The 24,739-nt window shown below is 36.2% G+C and overlaps 1 protein-coding gene across 1 annotated transcript in view; it reads left to right on the forward strand.

Moving 5' to 3' along the window:
- The first annotated feature begins 3,545 nt into the window (after positions 1 to 3,545).
- Positions 3,546 to 24,739, forward strand: part of LOC149534249 (salicylate carboxymethyltransferase-like) — a 35,736-nt gene continuing 14,542 nt past the window's right edge. Inside the window, exons 1-3 of the mRNA XM_089803274.1 lie at positions 3,546 to 3,630; positions 3,805 to 4,185; positions 4,911 to 5,195. Coding sequence (XP_089659400.1) covers positions 3,559 to 3,630; positions 3,805 to 4,185; positions 4,911 to 5,195 — 738 coding nt within the window. The 5' untranslated portion in view covers positions 3,546 to 3,558. The remainder of the gene's footprint in view (positions 3,631 to 3,804; positions 4,186 to 4,910; positions 5,196 to 24,739) is intronic.

Below are 24,739 nucleotides of genomic sequence, written 5' to 3' on the forward strand. Positions count from 1 at the left end.
GACAACTATATTCCAATTTGCAAATATAGAGACTGCTAGACTAAGATAAGCTATTGAGAGATCTCAAGATCATCTATATAAAGGTATGTGTCAATAGATTTTGACTAGTCTTGAGGAGCTTACTGACAGACTTAGATCACAGACTACATTTGCATCACAATCTATAGATAGGATTTTTTTTGAGCTTAGAGTAGAGATATCGGTCGGTATATCCTTAGACCAAGTTCAAAGCCTAGTTTCTAAGGAGATTATCAAACAAGAGGTCTTCCCATTTTATGAGGGGAAGACCAAGGTCAGGGCATATAAGGTTCCTACCATAATATGGCTTCAATCTTTCAAATAATGTTTTTCCAATCTTTATATTAGGATTTGAGCTACAAAATGAGAAATACATTTCATGTTGTGTTATGCCCAACCAATGTTTTATATAATGTTCATAAAGGTTAGCTCTAACCCTATGTCTAAGAACATCTTTAGTATTTGATGAAGGACAAATATTATCATTCCAAAATTACCAAACTTTTTATTCTATCATCAATCATATCACAACGAGGAGCTCTACACATAATTGCCCAATTTCCTTCCAAAGTGTTATCATCCAAAACCATTCTCCTCTTAATACATTTTGATATGGCTTTTCTACTAAAACCAATATGTGATGAAATTGAAGATATTTGTCTATTTTGGGGTATACTACTACCAAGAATAGATTGCAACATAACTCTTCTTGTAGTGCTCTTGTCTTTACTTCGAGTTTTCTTCCCTATAGAGCTCAAATCTTTCTTAACATTTGCAATAATATCACTTTGCATGTTAGAAGATTTTCTCTTTTTTGCTAGTAATTTTAATGACTCTTCCAAGTTTTTCTGTATAAAACATGAGCAAGTACTTGAGTTTTTTCAAGTTTTTCCAAAACATCAAATTTACTTGTTATTTCTTTCTTTTACAATCTTATTCAAAGCTCTTTTTATGGAAAGAATTAACGATTTAATAGCAGCAAGTAATTTCAATTTATCAACATCCATTGTAAGTAAATGATCTAAATTTCTATGAGTGATAGTTTCTTTACAGTTGTGGCTAGTCTTATGCCTTCATCTATACCAATTTGGGCAACTGATCCTGACCCTTCTCCAACTTCCATTGATTCATGTCCTAAATTATCATAACCCGCATTCTTATGTCCTGGATTTTCATGACTCGATCTTCTTCAACATCTATTTGCTCATCTTGTGATAGTTTGTTAAGACCTACATGAATATAAATGAACAAATTTAGAAAATTAATTATAAAATTGCAAATATACACATCCATATGAATTTACACATGTACATACCTTCTCTCTTTTTTTTGTGATAATTTGCTAAAGTTTTCTTATGATTTCTCTATTCTCCATCAGTTGATCTATTTCTTGCAGATTTACTTTGTCTTCCTTGTTGTCGTCCCATCTTTGATTTTCAAAAATTTATCAAAATATTTTGAATTGTCATCGGTCTTCAAAAACTATCAAAATATTTGAAATTGTCTTCAGTTTTCTTCCTTTTTCTTCAAAAACAACAAATTCCTTGTAAGATTGTTTTGTATTGATTTAAAAAATGAGGCAAAATTTCTTTTTACATCAAACAAATTTTTTATTTATTTTTGGCCAACGGGCTTCTTACGAATACCTTTGACCGACAAGTTCTTCTCTTTGAAGCCCCTAGTGCAACCAAGGCGCTTGAAGCAAAGCCCCTTGGAAGCCCCTTGGCTATTGTTTTGGGTGTCAGGGGGTTGCACTCAAAGCCGCTTGGTTGTGCTGGGGGCTTTGTTCAAAGCCCCACCTTCCCACATGACCATTGATAGTAGCTAAGAAACAACCACAGGGGCTTCAAACAAGCCCCTATTAGAAGGTGGTAAACTACCTTAATGGCTTTGTTCGAAGCCTCTTCAGGTGAAGACCCAAAAATAGACTTCGTGCAAATTGTCTAAAAAAGGAAATTCCCCAATTTGTTCTTAATTTTTGTCAATTTTTCCTCTTTGGATGACTCAAACAAGGGCCAAATAAGTTTAAATTCTAAAACTAAATTTGGAAAAGTGTTTTCCTTTCAATAAACTTTCCAATGAATATATTTTTAGCATATATTGTGTTTATTGTGATGCTTTATTTTTAGTTTTATTAAATATAGGTTTTTTCTAATCATTTTAGAAATCTCCATTTGAAGCTTTAGGAAAAATATAAAAGTAAAGAATAATTTATTTTTAAAAATATGATCATCAAAGCTATGTGTATTAGCTCTCTAGCAAGTCAAGAAATTTTTTATTTCGATATATATACAAAACAAGTTATATTGATAAAAAAACAACCTATGTCTAAATTATCATTAGTGTCACTTTGTCACTAGATAAAACCTATAATTTTTGACGAAATTAAACAAAACTAACAAAACTTGTTAGATATTGATGTTACTATTCTAGCCTTGAAAGAATTTTGTAATTATCATATTTTTAAAAAAAGTTATGTTGATCAGAACACCCATCACTTTTGAAAATATCAATTTCTGTATAAACCACATCTTAGAGAAGATAAAATAAATGGACTTTAAATGAAATTTTATATATATATATATATATATATATATATATATATATATATATATATATATATATATATATATATATATATATATATATATATATATATATATATATATATAGTTAGAAACTAGATAGAAAATGTTAAAATTCACTAGTTTACATCATCATCAAATTCTTTACAATTTTTTTAGTAATATGCATTTGAAAATGAAGTTTTTGTTAAAAATATTAATTTTAGTGTCAAACTTGGTCAAAAAGTCAGAACCATTATCATGGCCTTACGGTGTCAAAATTATTTCGCATTCAACTTCTAAGAATAAAAATAATATAATTACTTTGATCAAAAATATATATACTATAATTACATTTAGATGGACTGTTTACATTTTTTATTCATAGAGTTTTTAAAAATCTATTTCAAAATAAAATTAAGATTTTCTTGTGATTAAAAATAAAATAATAAAAAATAACAATAATTACCAAGAATTATTTTAGCTACAAGAAAAGCCTTGGATTGAACTTTGTTAATTAAGAAAGGACTAAGGGTGCCATTTTGCACAATCCCAACCTTCTCACATATAATGTTATAGATATGTAACCCTAACTTCATGCTTCTCATAGCCATCTCAAATTATACTTGCAATCATAATCAGTTCATTTTCAAGTCCCCATAGTCAAAAATTAAGCCAAATAACAATTTTTTTGGGGTGAAAGTCAACAAAAGAATTATTAAAATAAAACTATTTAAATGTTCGTTATTATTATTTTAATATTTTTTTATTTTGAATAATAAATATTGACTCATTCAATCTACATCTATGTCCTATCAAATCGCCATTTACAATCATTAATACAATCTTGACTATTTTTAACCAAAATTCATCTAGAATCTTATCTGCTATCGTGGAAAATGGGAACAAGAAATTTTTTCTTCAATGCCGTTATATTTAGTAGCTGCCAGGGATTCTACAGCCATGCAAAGAAAGGATGGAGAAGGTATTTTCTATGACTGCAGGCGATGGAGATCTTAGCTATGCCCAAAATTCCAGTTATTGGCAGGTTTGATTTCTGAATTTCCTCCGTTCCGATGCCAATTTCTTTGAAATTATGAATAACATAAGTTCAGTCCGCTCAATAATGAAGAAGAGCGTATGATTTCTCAATTTCCCCTCTTCCAGTGCCATTTTCTTTGAAATTTTAAATAACTAAAGTTCAATATACTCTGTAATGCAGAAGAGCGTATTATTGAGCACAAAATCATACCTGGAAGAGAGCATTAGGTCATGGAAAACCCTATTTGAGTGCGATAAGCTGTTGATTGCGGATCTAGGTTGTTCTTCCGGGCCAAACACGCTCCTCGTCACTCAATTGATCACAGAGGAGATCAGAAAGAAATATGCAGACGGGGGAATTAGTGTTCCAGAATTCCAGATCTTCTTCAACGACCTTCCTTCCACGGATTTCAATTCGCTTTTCAGACTTTTATCGGCTGCGCCGCCTGTGGAAACATCATGTTTTGTGGCGGGAGTGCCCGGATCCTTCTATAATCGTATATTTCCTCGCAATAGTCTCCATTTCGTTCATTCCTGCTACGGCCTCCACTGGCTCTCCAGGGTAATTTCAGTCAACAATATTCTTTAATTGCACAGAATTTGCATTCTCTCTCGGTCACTCACTCACTGCATATATGATATACTCACTGAGTATGTATCTATTATATATTTACTGTGTATAAACTCAATCAGAGTGTATATGCTCACTATTTCTTTGCAGAAAACTCAGTATGTATGTTCTCACTTCATATTTTCATAGAACATGGACATAATCGGTCACTGTGTGTATATCCATTGCTTGTGCATAACTTACTGTATATTCACCATGTACATACTCACTGTATATACATTGAGCATGCACTAAGTATATACTCAATGTATATTCACTATGTGGACACTCGATCAGGATCGCACTATTTATTTGCAGAGATCTCAGTAGTATATGTTCACTCTGTCTATATCTTCTCAGTGTGCATATACTCTGTATTCACTGAGTATGCATATACTCACAGAGTATATAATCTACTAAATATTCAGTCGGGATGTGTGTGCTCACAATTTATTTGCAGAGAACTCATATGTATATAACCATTCTATATTTGAAGAAAACTTCATTCTATATTTGCAGAGAGTATGTACATACTCTCTCTGTATGCATATGCTTATTGTGTGTATATCCGCTGATTGTGCACATACCTAGATATAAATTCCCGAGTGTGCACATACTCACTGTAAATATATTCACCCAGTGTAATATACTCACGAATGTATCTGATATGCACTCAGGTGCCCCCAGAGATAGAAGACAGGAACAGCGAGTGCTGGAACAGGGGGAGAATACACATAGCAGAGCAGGGGGCTGAAGCAGGGGTTTTCAAAGCGTATTTTGCACAGTTTCAGAAGGATATGAATGGGTTTCTACGAGCAAGGGCAGTGGAGGTAGTGAAAGGAGGAAGGATGTTTGTGGTGGTTAATGGCCGCATGAGTGCAGGCAGAGGGAAGAGGCCACTGGGTACTGCCGCTGTCTACTGGAACTGGTTGGCATCTGCTATCAAGGACTTGGTCTCACAGGTGCATTTCTATTATACCCACTCTTCCACCTGGGATCAGGGGTTTTAGCCCCTTTTTTTTTTCCAGTGAAATAGCTGTTTTTAATTAAATAATTTTTTTTTTAAAAATTGAAATCGATAAGTAGTACATATTTTTCACAGCAAGTCAAATTGTGATGATATTGCTATCACGATTTAACTGTATAGTTTTTGAGTTGAACTTATTGACCCATGTTTCATGAGTAGTGATTCATACAAATCTATCTCTCATGAGAATAAACAGAAGACATAGATCTAGGTGATGCTCACAAGGGACTTTCTCAGAGGTCACCCATCTCAGAAATCTAAATGCGTGTTGAGTAGATCTTGGGAGAAGAGTTAATCAGCTGAGAGTCTTTATTTAGTGCTTCTTAAAACTTCAATATTTTTTAAGAGAAGCTTATTTATATGTTTGAGATTGTAGTTCACTAATTGCAAGTGTGTTACCACAATCTATAGTAGTATTTTTTTGCTTTCTATTTAGATTGTGTGTTCTTTTTGAGCCAAGTTTTGGGTCACACATCATCATCAAGGAAAGAGAGCAGCAAGGGCCAATAGAAAAAATACTCAAGGCCTAAAACTAAGGAGTACTAAATGACAGAAAATGAACAAGAAAATACCAAAGACAAAAAATATATACTAACATAATGCAAATAATATTAAATACGTATATCTAATTTGACATTATTTGGGAAGGATATTGGGTTTTCTTCTTGATTGTTTCCCAATAGAACCCTTGAATAAGGCACACACACACACAAGTGGTTTGGTTTTGCTCACTTTTGCTTAAAAAATAAATATTAAATATGCATATCTATATAAATAATATAACACGAAAATGACAACACACTCATGTTACAACACCACCTCTTTTGACCCTAATGTATTTTATGTAACAATTTAATTAATTGTAGTTATTCATTATCATCTACTTTTATAGTGGTATGTTTATAACTTGGACTCGCACCTAGTTCAAGGGATAAGCCCATAAGAAATTATACACATAATTTTAATATATTTTATATTGTATAGTTAATTGGATAATGTAATATAAATCTATATAATTTGATAAGTTGCTAATAGTTAATCAGATCGAGGTATGCTTGAAGTATGTATCATTTCTTTTAAAGAGCTAGATTATAGTATATACATGTGACTTTATTCAACAATAATAATTAAAACATAAGTAAAATTATAATTTTATTAAAATATATAAATTAATTTTAAAATTAATAAAAAACAATCTTAAAAGGAAGAAGAAAAAGGTCTTATATATTTTTTGCTAAATAAGGGGTCAAAGTTGATAAAAACATCTTATAAAGCCACATAATTCCTGAAAGTGGTTCAAGAAAAACATGACACAAATACTAATTGAAAATGAGCAACCTAAATTTTGAGCTGACTTCACTAAACTAAAACTTGATCTTGATTCATTGATAGAGAAAACACTAGAAGCTACATGATCACTTTTGTAAAAAATAATACAACATAATAAGGAGACTTTTATTTTTTACTCCTCCACGTGAGAAAGTTAGAGATAAATTTTCCTCCGTGTCATGTTGTGGTAGTCATCCCATTTCTTTTCTACTTCCTCTTCATACTCTAGTGTATTTGAAGTAGCTTAGATACATCACGTCTAACCTTCCTTCCTTCCTTCAAATGTTTGTTTAAGATGATTGCCCTTTGTAGCCATCTTGACTAAACCATCTATTAAACTATTCCTTTCTTTGTAGATGTAGTTAATTGTAACCTTCAAAATAACACCACTTCTAATAGAGAATGCAATCTCCAATATGGAGTAGCCTTGTAGCTTATACATTTAACACAATCATTGAGTCCTCTTCAACTTCTAATTTTGTTAACTTCAATTCTAGGCATATTGATATTCTCACTAGTAGGGCTTTGAATTCTACCATATTATTGGTATCCTCAACTAGGGGTAGTTCTAACCTTTCTATAGTCTCTCCATTGCTAGAGTGAATGACCTATCTAGCACACAATGAGTCGAGGTTTCCTTTGGAGGCCCCATCAAAGTTCAACTTGTACCAATCATCGGCTAGTGGAGCCCTTTTATAGCTCTATTTGTTCCTAGAGCTAACTTTTCCTCATTTACCTATAACTTGAGAGAAAATGATTTGAACCAATTTTTAAACATAAAATCATCCTATCTTATATAAAACTTTGGGGAAGACCATTGAATTGAGATTCCTAATTCATTGTTTCTACTACTATTGTTACTATTTTATTTAACAATGAAACTATATTCATATATCTTTCTTTATAGGTCCTAGATAGGGATTGAGGGTGATATAATCCACCAGTTTCCACAGACTTTCTTGGTTTATTAGTAACCATGATTGAAAAGGGGACATAATATCATCTGGTAATGTAGACACTCTTATTTGGCACACAAGTACTACTAGCATTATGATGAAAAAAGATAGGTCAATGGTAGAAGATTGACGTCGTCCTCATTTATTTGGCAAATGGGGTGTATTGATGACCCTTGGAACCCAAACCTATATAGCTTGTCTGTGCTCAAGATCTTCTCTTGTAATGATGCCCAAGAAAAGACTCCTACTTTTCGCAGGCTGAGTTTCTCTAGCATAATTGAATTGGCATTTGAGATTTAGTCTGATTCTATTGATTGGAGATTATCTTGTGGATGTCCTTCACATTGTATTTCCCTAACAATATAACACCAAGTACAACATGTGCATCAAGTAACTGCATAATCCATAAATATAACATGCATCAAGAATACATGAATAACAATGAGAGGACAAGAAGAGAGAGAAGGTCAAGGCAAGGTCCTATAACTGGAAGAAGATTGTCCATGTTCTCTAATCCCTAATAGTGGTATAGGTAGCAACACCTCCCAACCATGTGGAACCCTTAGACCTATCTCACTGTGCTCATGGAGATAGCAACCAGACCACAGTCACATAAGACAAAGCATACAAGTTTTACACACATGTCAATAAGTGCATGACAACAACTCAATGATCATGAAGACAATGTAGTACAACAAGTCACTAACTAGACATGCTATAAGATAACTATCTAGGGACTCTAGTGGAGTGTACTCGTTTGGCATCAACTAGCCCAAGTTGTAAATGGTATGATAACTCAACTCCCTCAGGATGCCTCATACTCGGTGTGGTAACTCAACTCCAACATATGGCCTCACATTGCGCCCTCACACCAACTTTCACAAAAGATTGGAGAATATATAGACACCACACCCTTGTACCAGCGCCCTCACGACACTCAAAGCTGTATAAGTGTTCTCTAATCTTATCATTAATTTTATCATCCCATTAGTTTAATTTTGGTTATGACTTGTTATAACCTCTTCATGTTACCTTATCGACCACTTCTAGGCCGAGGTACACAAGAGAAGCCACTCCACACATCTACCCTACATACCCATGCTCACTACATAAGTGCCCATAGGAAATGCAAGTTCCCAACCCAACCCCTAAATGAACAAACACTCAACAAACCTAAATTGAAGAGATCATATCTAACAAGATCCTACCATATGCATGCACACATGCCTGTCAGTGGGAACAAGGAACTCTACAAAATAATCAATATAAACCAATGTAAGGGTTGGATATGATAATCACAACAAATGATACTAGTACAAATGACTCACTTGGTTGGGCATCTTGTCGAGAGTACAGATTCAACATGAATCCTAATATCCACAAAGAAAATCCAAGACATAAAGAAAAAATGGAATCCAATCCATTTCCATTATCCAAATATACATTATCAAAATCATAACAAAATATGGCTGGCACACAAAACAAGGCAAGGATAAAAATGTCCAAAATTCCAACTTCTCATATTTCAATAAAAGTGAAAACCCACATCCAAAATGTAGTCAAATTAACAAGAGTCCAATAAATTTCCCAAACCAAGTTCAAAATCAAGATCCAACAAATTTGACAAGATCTCAAATTCCACATTCCTAATTTGAAAACACACTTTTGGATTGGGATATAAAATACTTTGGAATCTCCTTTAATTATTTTGACCACACAATCCTACTCTTTTTAGTAGCAACTACTAACCCAAATTTCAAATTGTGATGTCCCCTTCTAGCTAGAGACATCACTTTAGCTTGTGATTAGCCTATCAGAGACCCTCGTAGGCTAGTAGGATTGGTTAGAGGGTCACCTTGGTGTGGAGATCTTCCAAGGACCTGAGAAGAGTACACTTCTGGGTTGCCAGAGTTTGTTTATTATGAGTTTGGCTTGGTCAGGCTATTTTTAGCAATTTTGGAGTTATAAAGGTGGACCCCTGCTATTTTTAGAAAAGGGGTATGGTCATATGCAGCTCTATCATGTTAGCTCCCGGTTCAGACGACATTCAAAAATGTTGAGTAATAATGGAGATATTAATGTTTATTTAGTTAGAATAAACATTATTGGTTTTGAGCTTATATTATTAAGTTATAATATGTTTTTATATTATAACTTAAGTGAGGGTCATGATATCATAAAAGGGGGCCATATTTCAATTAATTGTGGGTCCAAGCTTATGGGAAAATTAAAAGGGGTTTTCTAAGTTCTAATGTAATAACATTTTTTATGTTATTATTATATTCTTTTATCCCACATTGAGCGTAGAGCCTCATTCTGGAGTTGAGGAGTCTTTATAAACAAACCTTGTCTTCCTTCAAGAGCATGTTATGAGAATTATTTAAAACCAGGGTTTCTACAAATTCGAGAAGAATTCAGACTGTGGAGGACGTAGTTTCTTCAGAGTTGATGCAATTTGAAGGTGTGAAATATCACCCGAATTTTGCCTGTGAGTTGGCTTCATCCAGAAGTCAATATTGTGTTTCAGTAGGAGAAAATTGGATGGATCTGTTTGCAGATTTATAACAGCAGCTATAGTACCGTGAACAGTGCCCGTGAACAGTGACGTGAACAGTGCCGTGAACAGTACCGTGAACAGTGCCCGTGAACAGTGACGTGAACAGTGCCGTGAACAGTACCGCGCTACAGTAAATTCAAAATCAGAGATTTAATATTGCAGATTTTGATAGGCGCTGCCTAGAGAGGGAGCAATCAGCAGCGTGTTTGCATTTTGGGAGTCAAAAATCAGGTTTTTTTCAACTATTAATGCTGATGTTTTTTTATGTATTCTTCCAACAATAAACATTGTATAAATTGTATGAGCCATCTGAATAAATGAGTTCGATCAGCATTATAATTAGATTTGAGTTATAATTTTGGGTAAATTAGTTTCAATATTTGTATTCTCTTTTATAAACTCAAAAAAAAACCAGAAGTAGCTTGAAACATTCAAGAACCAACAAAAAACAATCATTACACTCAGGGAAACAAACAGTGATCAGCATAGAGCCTATTTGGGGTTCTTACAGTGGTATCAGAGCCTAGTTCCTGCCATCCTGAGGGTTTGGGAGTCATATGCAGCCACTGGAAATTGGACCACACAGGTACTATACCCGCAGGAGAGCTTTGATTGACAGAGAACAGCTACAGGAAACAGGAAATATGGAAGAGAGGTATGATGGTAGTCCACCTAGAAACAGGAGGAATAATGATGATCAGGATACCAGAGAATTCTTTCGTGCAATGGTTACAGGGCAGCAGCAGATGACACAGGCATTACAGGCACTCACTACTATGGTAGAAAGGATGAACCCACCTGTTAGACAGAATGGGGAACAGGGAGTACAGGGAGATAACAGGAGTGCTACAGGTAATCAGAGACCACAACAGACCCATTCTAGAACAGCTGATAGGCCTACACGCCCTACATTTGTTCCGGAGGAGCCAGAAGAAGATCCGACAGAGGAGGCGGCAGGAGACCCCATATTTGCAGATGCACTCATGGCTGCAAATGATGAATGGGAATTATTAGCTCCACAGGTTCGGGAGAGGATGACCTTTGAACGCTTTGTTAATCAGAGGAGAGAGCATTACAGGTCACTCAGACAGGATAGGAGGCCTAGAGGTCAAAATAGTGAGCTGAAGAGGGCTACAGGCAAGCTTACTATGCCTACATTTGATGGGAGTGGTAAGATGACAGCTCAAGCTTGGATTCATAAGCTTGACACATTTTTGGCACTGAGGCCAATGACAGAGATTGAAGCTATCAAATATGCCACCTTGCATTTGGAGGGAGTAGCACATGATTGGTGGTACCATGGTATGGTAACACTTCAGCATAACCAGGTGACAGAGTACCAGGACTTCGTGGATAAGTTGGTTGAAAGATTTGATAAGAAGGATCCAGAGATTTACTTCCGGGACTTAGCACAATTGAAACAGACAGGCAACTTGGAGTATTTCATTGGTGAATTTCAGCGGTTGGCAGTGATGGTGCCAAACATTTCAGAGCGTAGATTGATAGTTCTTTTCATTGAGGGCCTATCCGAACCACTGAGAGGGTGGATAAAGGCATTTGATCCTATTTCTTTACAGGAAGCGATGAAAAAGGCAAGAAGTATGGAACATGCAGTCCCGACAAACAAATTTCAGTCCAAAGGAGCATCTTCTAGTAAGGATAACAAACCATTTTATAAAAAACCAGAGAGGACTGATTTTAAAAATGATTCTAAAGATAAAACTCCAGCACCTTTTGACAGGGAAACATTAAATGATTTGAGGAAGAAAAAATTATGTTTCTACTGTAAGGGACCCTATGATGTAAACCATGATTGTCCTCTTAGGCCAAAGGGAAAAGCTAACAGAGTTATGTGGGCATACTATGAGGAATCAGAATCAGATAATTCAGATCAGCAGTCTGATATAGAGGAAATGGATTGTGGAAAAGAGGAAGACAAGGCTGAAAACTTGTTTGAAATGGAGTCCAAGGATGGGGAAGGAGATGGGCAACTTAGGGAAGCTCGTCTCACTAGTATTAAGCAAGAAGGATCATTCCGGATGAGAGGAGTACTTGCTGGACAGCGAGTTATAACTTTGGTTGATACAGGTGCCACTCATAATTTCATCGATGCTAGGATAGTGGAGAAGCGTGGCATACAAACAGAGGAGTTTGGGGGAATTAGAGTGAGGGTAGCGGATGGCTATGTTCTCAATTGTGATCGTAAGATCACTAGACTCCCATTGAAAGTTAATAATTATGACTTTAAGGCAGATTTCTATGTTGTGCCTATGGGAGATACAGATATAGTTCTTGGGATGAGTTGGTTGCACGATATTGGTGAGTTCACTCTTAACCTCAAGGAGATGGAGATGAGGTTTAAAGTGAATGGGAAGACACATATCCTTAAGGCAATTAGGGATAGTGATCTCAGGATGGTCTCTTTTCGGAGGATGGCTAGATTGATTCGACATAATCAGGTAGAATGGGCAGCAGAGTGCATGTTAATGCCATCACAGGAGGGACAGCAGAAGATTGAATATCCTCCTGATATTCAGGAGCTTAGAGTTAAACACTCTAAGGTGTTTAGTGACATTCCACCAGGTAGACCACCAGACAGGGGTATTGAGCACATCATTGAGTTAGAGGAGGGGGCTAAGCCCATCATGATTACACCTTATAGGCATCCGAAGAGGTTGAAGGATGAAATTGAGAAAACCATAAAGGAGTTACTTGCTATGGGCCACATTAGACCAAGTAAGTCTCCTTTTGCTTCTTCAGTGGTGTTAGTAAAGAAGAAGGATGGGACATTGAGGATGTGCATTGATTACAGGGTGCTTAATAGGAAGACAATTAAAAACAGGTACCCCATTCCCAGGATCGATGAGTTGATAGATGAGCTTCATGGAGCTTGCTTCTTCTCAAAGATAGATTTGAGATCAGGTTATCACCAGATCAGAGTTAGAGAGCAGGATATTGAGAAAACAGCCTTCAGATGTCATTGTGGCCATTTTGAGTTTGTAGTTATGCCATTTGGGCTAACTAACGCACCCGCTACTTTTCAGGCAACAATGAATAGGGTTTTCCATCTTCAGTTGAGGAGATTTGTACTTGTCTTCTTCGATGATATCTTGGTATATAGTAGATCTTGGGAGGAGCACTTAGTTCACCTTGACACGGTGTTGGATATATTGGGCAGAGAATCCTTGTATGCAAAGGAGTCGAAGTGTGATTTGGGCATGACAGAGTTGTTGTACTTGGGTCACATCATCAGTGCAGAGGGCGTACGCATGGATCCTGAAAAGATTCGTGCCATTGTGGAGTGGCCTTCACCGGTGACCCTTACACAGTTGAGGGGCTTTCTGGGACTATGTGGTTTCTACAGGAGGTTTGTGGATGGATATTCCAGGCATGCAGCACCCTTAACAGATTTGATGAGAAAGGGAGCTTTTTTGTGGACTCCTGAGGCACAGGAGTGTTTCGAGAAATTTAAGGAGTTGATGACTTCTTGTCCAGTATTAGCATTACCAGATTTCAACAAACCTTTTGAGCTACACTGTGATGCTTCCGGAGAGGGCATTGGAGCGGTGCTTATGCAGGAGAAGCACCCTATTGCTTATGAGAGCAGGAAATTGAGAGGGCCAGAGCGGAGCTTCAGTATATATGATAAGGAGATGTTAGCCATTATGCATGCTTTGGCTAAATTCAGGCAATATTTGGTAGGTAGCAAATTTTGTATCAAAACCGACCATAATAGCCTAAAGCATTTTCTAGGGCAGCGAGATCTCAATGATAGGCAACAAAAGTGGGTGAGCAAGTTACAGTCCTATGACTTTGATATTACATATTTTAAGGGGACGCAGAATGTAGTTGCTGATGCCTTATCACGTAGGCCCCATTTGAGCTTATTGACAGACATATCGGAGGATTGGAGACACTTGATCCTTGCAGAGTATGTGAAGGATACTTGGGCAACTGGATTCATAGATGGGACTATTCAGGACAACAGATACACCCTTGTGAATGAGCTCATCATTTACAAAGGGCGAATATTTTTGGTCCCAGGATCAGCGGTGAGAAGAATGGTTCTGAAATCTTTTCATGATTCACCTATGGCAGGACATCCTGGTTTCTACAAGACTTACCGGCAGATTAGAGAGCGCTTCACATGGAAGGGGCTCAAAACAGAAGTACTTCAGTATGTTAGGGAGTGTCTCACTTGCCAGCAGAATAAGCAGGAACACTCCTATCCAGCCGGTTTACTGCAGCCACTTCCGATTCCTGATAGGAAGTGGGAGTGTTTGTCTATGGACTTTATCACAGGACTACCTAGAGCCCAAGGCAGGGACTGTATATATGTGGTTGTGGATCGCCTTACGAAGTTTGCACACTTCTTTCCGATCACTGCTACATACACTGCTACACAAGTGGCAGAGTTGTTCTTCAAAGAGATATTCAGATTACATGGCTTACCTCGGAGCATTGTGAGTGACAGAGATAGCAGGTTTATGAGTCACTTTTGGCAGGAGTTATTCAGGTTGTGTGCGACAGAGCTCACTCCGAGTACTAGCTACCACCCTCAGACAGATGGTCAGACGGAGATAGTGAACAAATGGGTGGAGGGATATCTCAGAAATTATATAACAGGGCAACAGAAGGCATGGGTAAAGTGGATTTATCTCTGTGAGTATTGTTACAACACCACTTATCACATGTCTATTCAGATGTCACCCTTTATGGCCCTGTATGGGTATGAGGCACCCAATTTTATGGATCTGCTTTTGAGTGACAGTAGAGTGCCCAGTGCAGGTGATTTGTTACAGGAGAGTCAAGACATTGTTAAGACTCTCAAGGATAATATAACTAAGGCACAAAATCAGCAGAAGCAATACGCAGATCAAAAGAGGACTGAGCGGACTTTTGAGGTTGGAGATATGGTGTATCTTATGTTGCAGCCATACCGTCAATCCACTCTCAAGAAGAATGGTGCCGAGAAACTTAAGCCACGATACTATGGTCCATTTAGGATTATCAGGAAAGTGGGAGAGGTGGCTTATGAGTTAGACTTACCGGCAGAGAGCAAGGTGCACAATGTTTTTCATGTGTCACGTCTCAAGAAGGCGTTGGGGCATCATATTGTGCCTTCTACAGTATTACCGCCCCTGGATGATGAGGGAAAACTTGTTTTGATTCCGGAGGCTATCATTGATTTCAGAGAAAGGAACTTGAGGAGACGTACCATCCGGGAATATTTGGTGAAGTGGAAGGATTTGCCGGTAGAGGATGCTACTTGGGAGAGCGAGGAGATTTTACAGCATCCAGAGTTGATATTGCTTGAGGACAAGCAATTTCAGGGAGGGTGGACTGTGATGTCCCCTTCTAGCTAGAGACATCACTTTAGCTTGTGATTAGCCTATCAGAGACCCTCGTAGGCTAGTAGGATTGGTTAGAGGGTCACCTTGGTGTGGAGATCTTCCAAGGACCTGAGAAGAGTACACTTCTGGGTTGCCAGAGTTTGTTTATTATGAGTTTGGCTTGGTCAGGCTATTTTTAGCAATTTTGGAGTTATAAAGGTGGACCCCTGCTATTTTTAGAAAAGGGGTATGGTCATATGCAGCTCTATCATGTTAGCTCCCGGTTCAGACGACATTCAAAAATGTTGAGTAATAATGGAGATATTAATGTTTATTTAGTTAGAATAAACATTATTGGTTTTGAGCTTATATTATTAAGTTATAATATGTTTTTATATTATAACTTAAGTGAGGGTCATGATATCATAAAAGGGGGCCATATTTCAATTAATTGTGGGTCCAAGCTTATGGGAAAATTAAAAGGGGTTTTCTAAGTTCTAATGTAATAACATTTTTTATGTTATTATTATATTCTTTTATCCCACATTGAGCGTAGAGCCTCATTCTGGAGTTGAGGAGTCTTTATAAACAAACCTTGTCTTCCTTCAAGAGCATGTTATGAGAATTATTTAAAACCAGGGTTTCTACAAATTCGAGAAGAATTCAGACTGTGGAGGACGTAGTTTCTTCAGAGTTGATGCAATTTGAAGGTGTGAAATATCACCCGAATTTTGCCTGTGAGTTGGCTTCATCCAGAAGTCAATATTGTGTTTCAGTAGGAGAAAATTGGATGGATCTGTTTGCAGATTTATAACAGCAGCTATAGTACCGTGAACAGTGCCCGTGAACAGTGACGTGAACAGTGCCGTGAACAGTACCGTGAACAGTGCCCGTGAACAGTGACGTGAACAGTGCCGTGAACAGTACCGCGCTACAGTAAATTCAAAATCAGAGATTTAATATTGCAGATTTTGATAGGCGCTGCCTAGAGAGGGAGCAATCAGCAGCGTGTTTGCATTTTGGGAGTCAAAAATCAGGTTTTTTTCAACTATTAATGCTGATGTTTTTTTATGTATTCTTCCAACAATAAACATTGTATAAATTGTATGAGCCATCTGAATAAATGAGTTCGATCAGCATTATAATTAGATTTGAGTTATAATTTTGGGTAAATTAGTTTCAATATTTGTATTCTCTTTTATAAACTCAAAAAAAAACCAGAAGTAGCTTGAAACATTCAAGAACCAACAAAAAACAATCATTACACTCAGGGAAACAAACAGTGATCAGCATAGAGCCTATTTGGGGTTCTTACACAAATCAAGCCACTCAAGGCAAGAGACAAAAATTGAATGGCATGTGAAACAATGCAACACCAAGGTAAGTGCACAAAGTTGTGGTACTGAAAGGGGGGTATGAGATGCTAGGTTTTTTTTTTTTTCTCTTGAAATCAATCATTGTTGAACTTAGATGAGAATTTGAAGACAGTTACACTAAAAATCTCAAAACATAACTAAAACAAAATTTATAGTGCTCTAAATCTAGTTTCTAAACTACTATTTTTTTTCAAATGGTGGAGTTTAAGGCCCTAAAGAAAGGGGGCCACAGAAAGTGGTACTACTTTTTTTCAGTAAAAACATAACATAGTGTGAAGTGTGGTCCCCTTAGAATCCTTTTTTTTTTGGAAATTATTTAATCACCCTGGTCATAAGTTAGATAACACCATGTAGTTTATCCCATATTTTTTGGTTAATTTTTTAATGTGTGTGTCTATATATATATATATATATATATATATATATATATATATATATATATATATATATATATATATATATATATATATATATATGAATTTTGTAAGTGAGCAATCCTAAAAATGTGACATATTTGTCTGCCCCCCTAAAAATCATTGAGAACTAATCAAAAATCAAATTTTTTTTTTTTAAATTTCTAAAATGTGTGCTGAATGGAGTCTAGTTTCTAAAAAACTAACCTGTTGCAAAATCCAATAAATGAGCCAAAATCTAACCCCCAAATACTACACATTGGTTTTTGAGAAAAAAATGGACATACATTCAAGACAAATTATAGTTGAAAGGCTTAAAATAGTCTAAAATCAAAATAAATTATATTGTTATATATCTAACACATAGATCTACAATGTCATGTAACCTAATTTTATTGATATTCAACTACAAATAAACCTGATGGAGAGAACACAAGAAAAATTATCCATTTTTTGATATGCTTGTTGGAAAACATGTCTCGTTTGAAGCGACCAAGCCTTTGGGTTGGGTCTCCAAGGAAAATCCAAGCCTTGGACTTGGTGGATCATTAAAAAGCATGCTCATGCAATAGCTCAAGCGTGCTGTAAAAATATAGTGGTTTCCAAATTTCACTAGCACACTATTAAAATATAGTAGTTTAAATAGCACGCACATGCTATAGTGGGCACACACTATAGTGCGTACTTTTGCAACAATAAATAAAGACTATAAAACCCTTTCAAATAGAGCATGGTCATGCCAATTTGAGTACTAGGATCATATGCATAAAATATAATATTTAAGTATACATAAAATATAAATTATACACTAAAAGATAAAATTTAGTGCACACTCATGCTAATTTGAGCTCTCTCTCTCTCTCTCTCTCTCTCTCTCTCTCTCTCTCCCTCCTTAGACATATTATATGATCAAATGGGTCAAAAGGTAACATAAGATATCATATGACCCCTTCGACCCATTCAGAGCATTATATATGTGCTAAAGGGTCCTTGGACCCCTTAAAACAAATATTATTCAATTGAATGGGTCAAAAGTGGTCATAGGTTAAGGGATCATAGGGTAACCTATGACCACTTTTGACCCATTTGACCCATTATATGTTTGTTAAGAGGTCCCTCAGCCCCTCAAGACACACATTATGCAATTGAATGGGTCATAAAGGGTTATATAGTACTTATGATCATTTTTGACCCATTATAACATTAAGATGTGTGTTAAGGGATCCTTAGAGCCTTTCAAACACACATTATGTGATCAAATGGGTCAAAAGGGGTCATAGGGTACTCTGTGATGCTTTTTGACCCGTTTGAACAATTATATATGTATTAAGAGGCCTTAGACCCCTTAAGACAAACATTATCTGATCAAATGAATCAAAGGGGTGATAGCATACCCCAAGACCCCTTTTGACCTATTCAAACCATTATATGTGTGGTAAGGGATCCTTATATCCCCTTTTAACCCATTCAATCATATTATATGTGCTAATGGATCCTTAAACCCTTTTAGACACACATTATGTGACCCAATGGGTCAAAAGGGGTCATGCAGTACCCTATGATCGCTTTTGACTACTCCATGACCCCTTTTGACCAATTTGAAATACTAAATTACTATTATGGGCTCTAATGACCTCATAAGACACACATTATGCAACTGAATGGGTCAAAATGGATCATAGGGTACCCTATGACCCCTTTTGACCTATTTGAACCATTATATGTGTTATAAGGAGGTCCTTAGACCCCTTAGAAACACACTATTTAATCAAATGGGTCAAAACGGATCATAGAGTACCCTATAACTCATTTTGACCCATCTGAACCATTATATATGTACTTAGGGGTCCTTGGGCCCTTAAGACATACATTATGTAGTAGATTGGCTCAATAGGGGTCATAGACTACTCTGTGACACTTTTTGATCTATTTGAACCATTGTATGTATGCTAAGGGGTTCTTAAATCCCTTAAGACACACATTACATGATCAAATAAGCCAAAAGGGGTTAGAGGGTATCCTATGAGATCTTTAGACCCATTTGAATGATTATATGTCTGCTAAGGGGTACTCAAACCCCTTAAGATACATATTATATGACCAAATTGGTCAAAGGGTATAATAGGGTACCCAGTTCAAACCATGATATGTGTGTTAAGGGAAGCTTAGACCCCTTAAGACACAAACCATGTGATCAAATGGGTCTTAGGGTACCTTATGACCCCTTTTAAACATTTTGATTGTATTATATGCGCTAAGGGGTCCTTAGACCCCTTAGGACACACATTATGTGATTGAATGAGTCAAAAGAGGCTATAGATAACACTATGACCCATATTGACCTATTCAATCATATTATATGTGCTAAGGGGTCCTTGAATCACCGAAGAGACACATTATATGATGTAATGGGTCATAAGGTACCGTATGACCTCTTTTAACCCATTCAAATGATTATATATGTCTTAAGGGGTCTTTGGACACCTTAAGACATACATTATTCTTTCAAATGGGTTAAAAGGGATCATAGGATACCCTATGATCCCTTTTGACCCATTCAAACCATTATATGAGTGCTAATGTGTTATTAGACACTATAAGACACACATTATACTATCAAGTTGGTCAAAACAAGTCACAAGGTACCCTATGACCTCTTTTGATCCATTAGATCCATTATATGTGTGTTAAGAGGTTTGAGAACCCCTTAAGACACACATTATGTGATTAAATGGATCAAAAGTTGTGATAGGGTACCCTAACACCTCTTGACCCATTCAATCACATTATGTGTGCTAAGGTATCCTCAAACCCCTTGCAAGACACGTTATGTGATCCAATGGGTCAAAAGGGGTCCTAGGGTGCCCTATGTCACCTTTTGACCAATTCAAACTATTATACGTGTCCTAAAGGGTCCTTATACCACTTAAAGACATACTATGTGATTGAATCAAAATGGGTTGTATGGTACCCTATGACCCAATCAAACTATTATATGTGTGCTAAGGGATCCATAGACCCCTTTAAAAAACATAATGCAATGAAGTAGGTCAAAAGGGGTCATAGAGTTTCCTATGACCTCTTTTGACCTACTAGATCCATTATATGTGTGTGAAGGGGCTTGAGGACCCCTTAAGACATACATTGTGTGATCAAATGCGTAAAAAGCTAGTGATCATAGGGTACCCTATGGTCCCTTTTAACCCATTTAAACCATTATATGTGTGCTAGTGGGTTCATAGACCTCTCAAGACACATATTATGTGATCAAATGTGTTAAAAGGGGATACCCTATGACCTATTTTAAGCTATTATATCATTTTATGTGTGCTAAGGGGTCCTTTAGGGCACACATTTACAATCATATGGGTCAAAAGGGGCCACAAGATACCATGTAACCCATTTTGACCCATTCAAACCATTATACATATGTGCAAAGGTCTCCTTACACCCCTTAAATCACACATTATGAGAACAAATGGGTCAAAGGGGGTTATAGGGTACTGTATTTCACTTTTTACCCATTATCCATTATATGTGTGCTAAGGGGTTTGAGGACCCCTTAAGGCACACATTATGTAATCAAATTGTTCAAAAGGGATCATAGGATAATCTATAATCCCTTTTGACTCATTTAAACAATTATATGTGTGCTAAGGGGTCCTTAGAACCCTTATAACACACATTACTTGAAAATTCAGAATATTTGTTTTACATAGAAATATATAATGTTGCAAATTTACAAAGCACACTTATGCAGTTTTGAAAAAAAAATTGAGCCTATGGTTCACACTATCTGAACCATAGTGTGATCACGCAAGTGGCATCTTTTTGGTCCACAACTTTGTGCACTTACCCACCAAAAACACCCGAAAACCAAACATCTAGGAATTTGATGAAATTGAAAAGTCACTTACAAACATGCCCAAACTCTCAAATATCAAATAAAAATCAACTTCCAAGTACATATGTCAAATTTGAGAACATAATTCTACCAAAAAATTCATTTATAAAAATGATAATAAAATGATCATGCTCGTCTAACAAGGTGATACAATTGCCTACAAAATGGAGGGGAAACTAGTTCTCCACACCCTAACATTTGACAATCGAAAGAATCAACTCAAATAGATCAAAACCAAAGAAACGAGAAAGCTTTATCTCTCACGTTTGGTAAAAACTAAGAACAAAGAGAAATAAACAAAACCTTCACAGAACTAAATGGAACCTTCAGTAAAGTGGAGCAATCTTGACAGAAATCTAATGAGTTGATGTACACATAAATTTGACAAGTGGAAAAAACACAAGAAGAAAATGAAGATTTTTTTCTAACAGGGTTTGGAGATAAAATTCCCGATGTCTCAAAACATGAAAAATGAGAAGTGAGAATAAAACTCACTTTTTGACATAATATAAGCACTTTTTAAAGTGACTTATGAAATAGATTATCAACCCACTTAATAATCCTTTTGCCTATTTTTCCAAATAAAAATAAAATAATTCCAGGAATTTGGAATTCAACTACGAAAAATTAGTTAACAAATAAAATAAAATAAATAAAATTTCTCAAATGAATTAAATTAGCCTAAAGCAATATTTTTTGCGACAACTACGTAATCTTAAATGCACAGACACATTGACGGGTCTAATCACATGATGTATTATAGCTCCAGATTTACCAATTATTAGAGGATTAATAATAACAAATATAAGAATATGTCACACATACATGGATGACATCGGCTCAACATGAAAGATCAAAGTCACTATCTTCTAGTGCCCACTATTGCGGATATAGGTACACACTTAGATCCTAAATCCAACTTGAATGCACTGGGTACCTATTCAATAAATAGAAAATATCAAGTGCAGATGCTCAATATATAATAGCTAAAGCACAAACATAGGCATAGTCACTTGAAGGAGAACGAGACATCATGTAGATCTTGCAAGCAAGTGACTACGACTTTGTTTCCACTTTGTACTAGAACAAATGGGGAATCTACACATAATCGTGATGCAATACAATATAATAACATATGATTACATTTAATTTAATTTAATTTAAATCATTTAAATAATCATTTCTAGTCCTTTTGTACATATATATCAACTGAAATTAGAGGACAAATATGCACAACCTAGAGGTACAATAATCCCTAATCCAAATGAACATATTCTATGTGCAAATAATCCATAAATCCAAACTCAAATATAGATAAATCATTTATGGATTATTCTATACATATAATAATGGAATAATAATTGAATTACCCATCATCACATACGATACAAGACATAACCAATCCCAGACAATCATCTTGAAGCAACATCAATAACCTTGAATGTAAAATACACCATATGACACCATAAGCGCCATCATACATATATGGTCAAAATACCACTAACAACATGATCAAACACATGAGTCAACACTACTATAGGAACCAAACAAGGTATAATATTTCTGTGCACAAGAAAAAGCCTACTTGTAATTCGGCCCTGCATGAGGGTTTACTGCTTTTGATTTATGAGCATTTCAAGGCTCAATCTAGAAGCAAAACCCTCACCCAGGCAGTTGTTGCATCCAAGGAGATAGGGAGTTTAAACTTATCATCTAACATGGATGATGTTTAGAGGATGAAGATGTTAACCCTTCGTCTAGAAAGAAGGCTAAGGTTTTTGAGAAGAAATCACCTTCGTCAACTAAAGCCCCGTTTAGGAAAAGCCCCAAGGGGATTGGGTTTTAAATTGTTGGTCAAGGAGATGAAGAGCATAATGAGGAAGGGGATGATATGGATACTGATGAAGGGAATAAGGAGAAGGAGGATGTTAAGAGGGAGGAGCCAATAGCTTAAAAATAGAGGAGGTCTAAGGAGGAGGACATGCCCCTAGAGGGGAAAATGGATCCTGGGCTAGAGATCACAGCCATTCCTCTTTCCCCTATTCCCCCTCCTTAGGAACATCATAAGGAGAAGATAGAGGAAGAGAGTGGAGAGGTGGTTATAAAAGATAGGCGCATGGCCTAGAAATTTTTTAGTGTTAGAACCTCAAAAATGGGAATTTAGAGAGAAGCCATGAACCCCCAAATTCTTGAAGGTAAAGAGGGAAAGCTCCAGATGGAGGAACTCATTGATCTGGCGCTAGTGGCTATTACTGATAATGCAAGGGAAATTGGCATGAATTTGATTAATAATGCTAGAAATAGTATGATTGACAATTTTAGGTCAATTAAATGGCTCTACCATGAACTGGAGGAGGTCAAAGAAAGAATGTGTCAACTAGAAAACCAAGGGAAGAATTTAGAACATGGAAATTTGACAGATCGGGGGGATGGCCTTAGGTTGGTTGAAAATGGAATTCAAAATGTGTAAAACTACAATCATAATTTGGCAAACTAGATGATTTCAATTCTGACTTCTCTAAATGAAAACATCTCTTCTTGCCGAAAAGCTGAAAGCCAATGGTTTCCTAGAGGATAATGAGGAAAAGGACAAAGCCGGAGATAGGATAGACAAGGACATGACTACGAACATTACCTTCAACAACTAGGATCAGCCGAGTTAGAAGAAGTAGAAGCATATGGCTGAGGAGATCCAGAAAGCCTACGAAGTGGCAGAAATGATGTAGGAGTTTGAAAGGTTTTTCATTACCTGTCTTTTGGACTATTTGGTTTCTGTAGTTTTTGGTTTTTGGCTTTTTGTCTATCTGTCATCCTGGCCTTTTGGTTAGCCGTAGTACTATGGCTGGGCTTTTGTTGCTTATTATCAGCCTTTTGATATGTATTAACATTTTGGTTTCATGATCCCTGTAAAACCTATTTTTCTTATAAAAAACACATAGTGCAACCACATTTTAACATTGTGATACCATACAAATCTAGGTTAGCACTAACACATACCTTAGTGAAACCATCTAATACATCATAAGTCTTGTAAATCAAGCATGAAGCATAACTAGTCTACTGCTATAACAACATAAATAAATCACCCCATTGTTATAAACTACTCATTGGTCCCAACATGATTACTCGAAAAGAAAGAATATCAAGATCACATCCATCAGGATGGCATACAAAAATCAAATGGGATAGACACTACATCAAACAACATTGTATTGTTTATGAATTATTTGTGTGTTAGTGTCCTCCCTAACGATGTGGCTTCCACTCCTTTTAGTATACCTTGATTTTGGGGAGTAATCAACCTCCTACTTAGAGCTTCTGCCATTATGATGAAAAAGAAGGAAAATATAGGGTCACCTTGTCTAATTCCTCTAGAGCTTTCAAAGTAGCCACAGGGAGAGGCATTGATCAAAATTGGAGAAATTGGTGTTGATCTGCAATAGAAAACTAAGGTTGTATATGATCTAGAGAGAAGCCAACTTTTTCCATGACCAACAAGACAAGTCAATGAGAAAAAATATCTAGGTTGTAGAATAAGACACCCTGAAAAGAAAGGAGAAGAGGTGGAAGGAGGAGCACCCAAATCAAAGAGGATGAGCAATAGAAAAAAA

Source organism: Cupressus sempervirens, chromosome 10, assembly GCF_028749045.1.
Source record: "Cupressus sempervirens isolate cs-2001-9-10 chromosome 10, ASM2874904v1, whole genome shotgun sequence".
Taxonomy (NCBI): domain Eukaryota; kingdom Viridiplantae; phylum Streptophyta; class Pinopsida; order Cupressales; family Cupressaceae; genus Cupressus; species Cupressus sempervirens.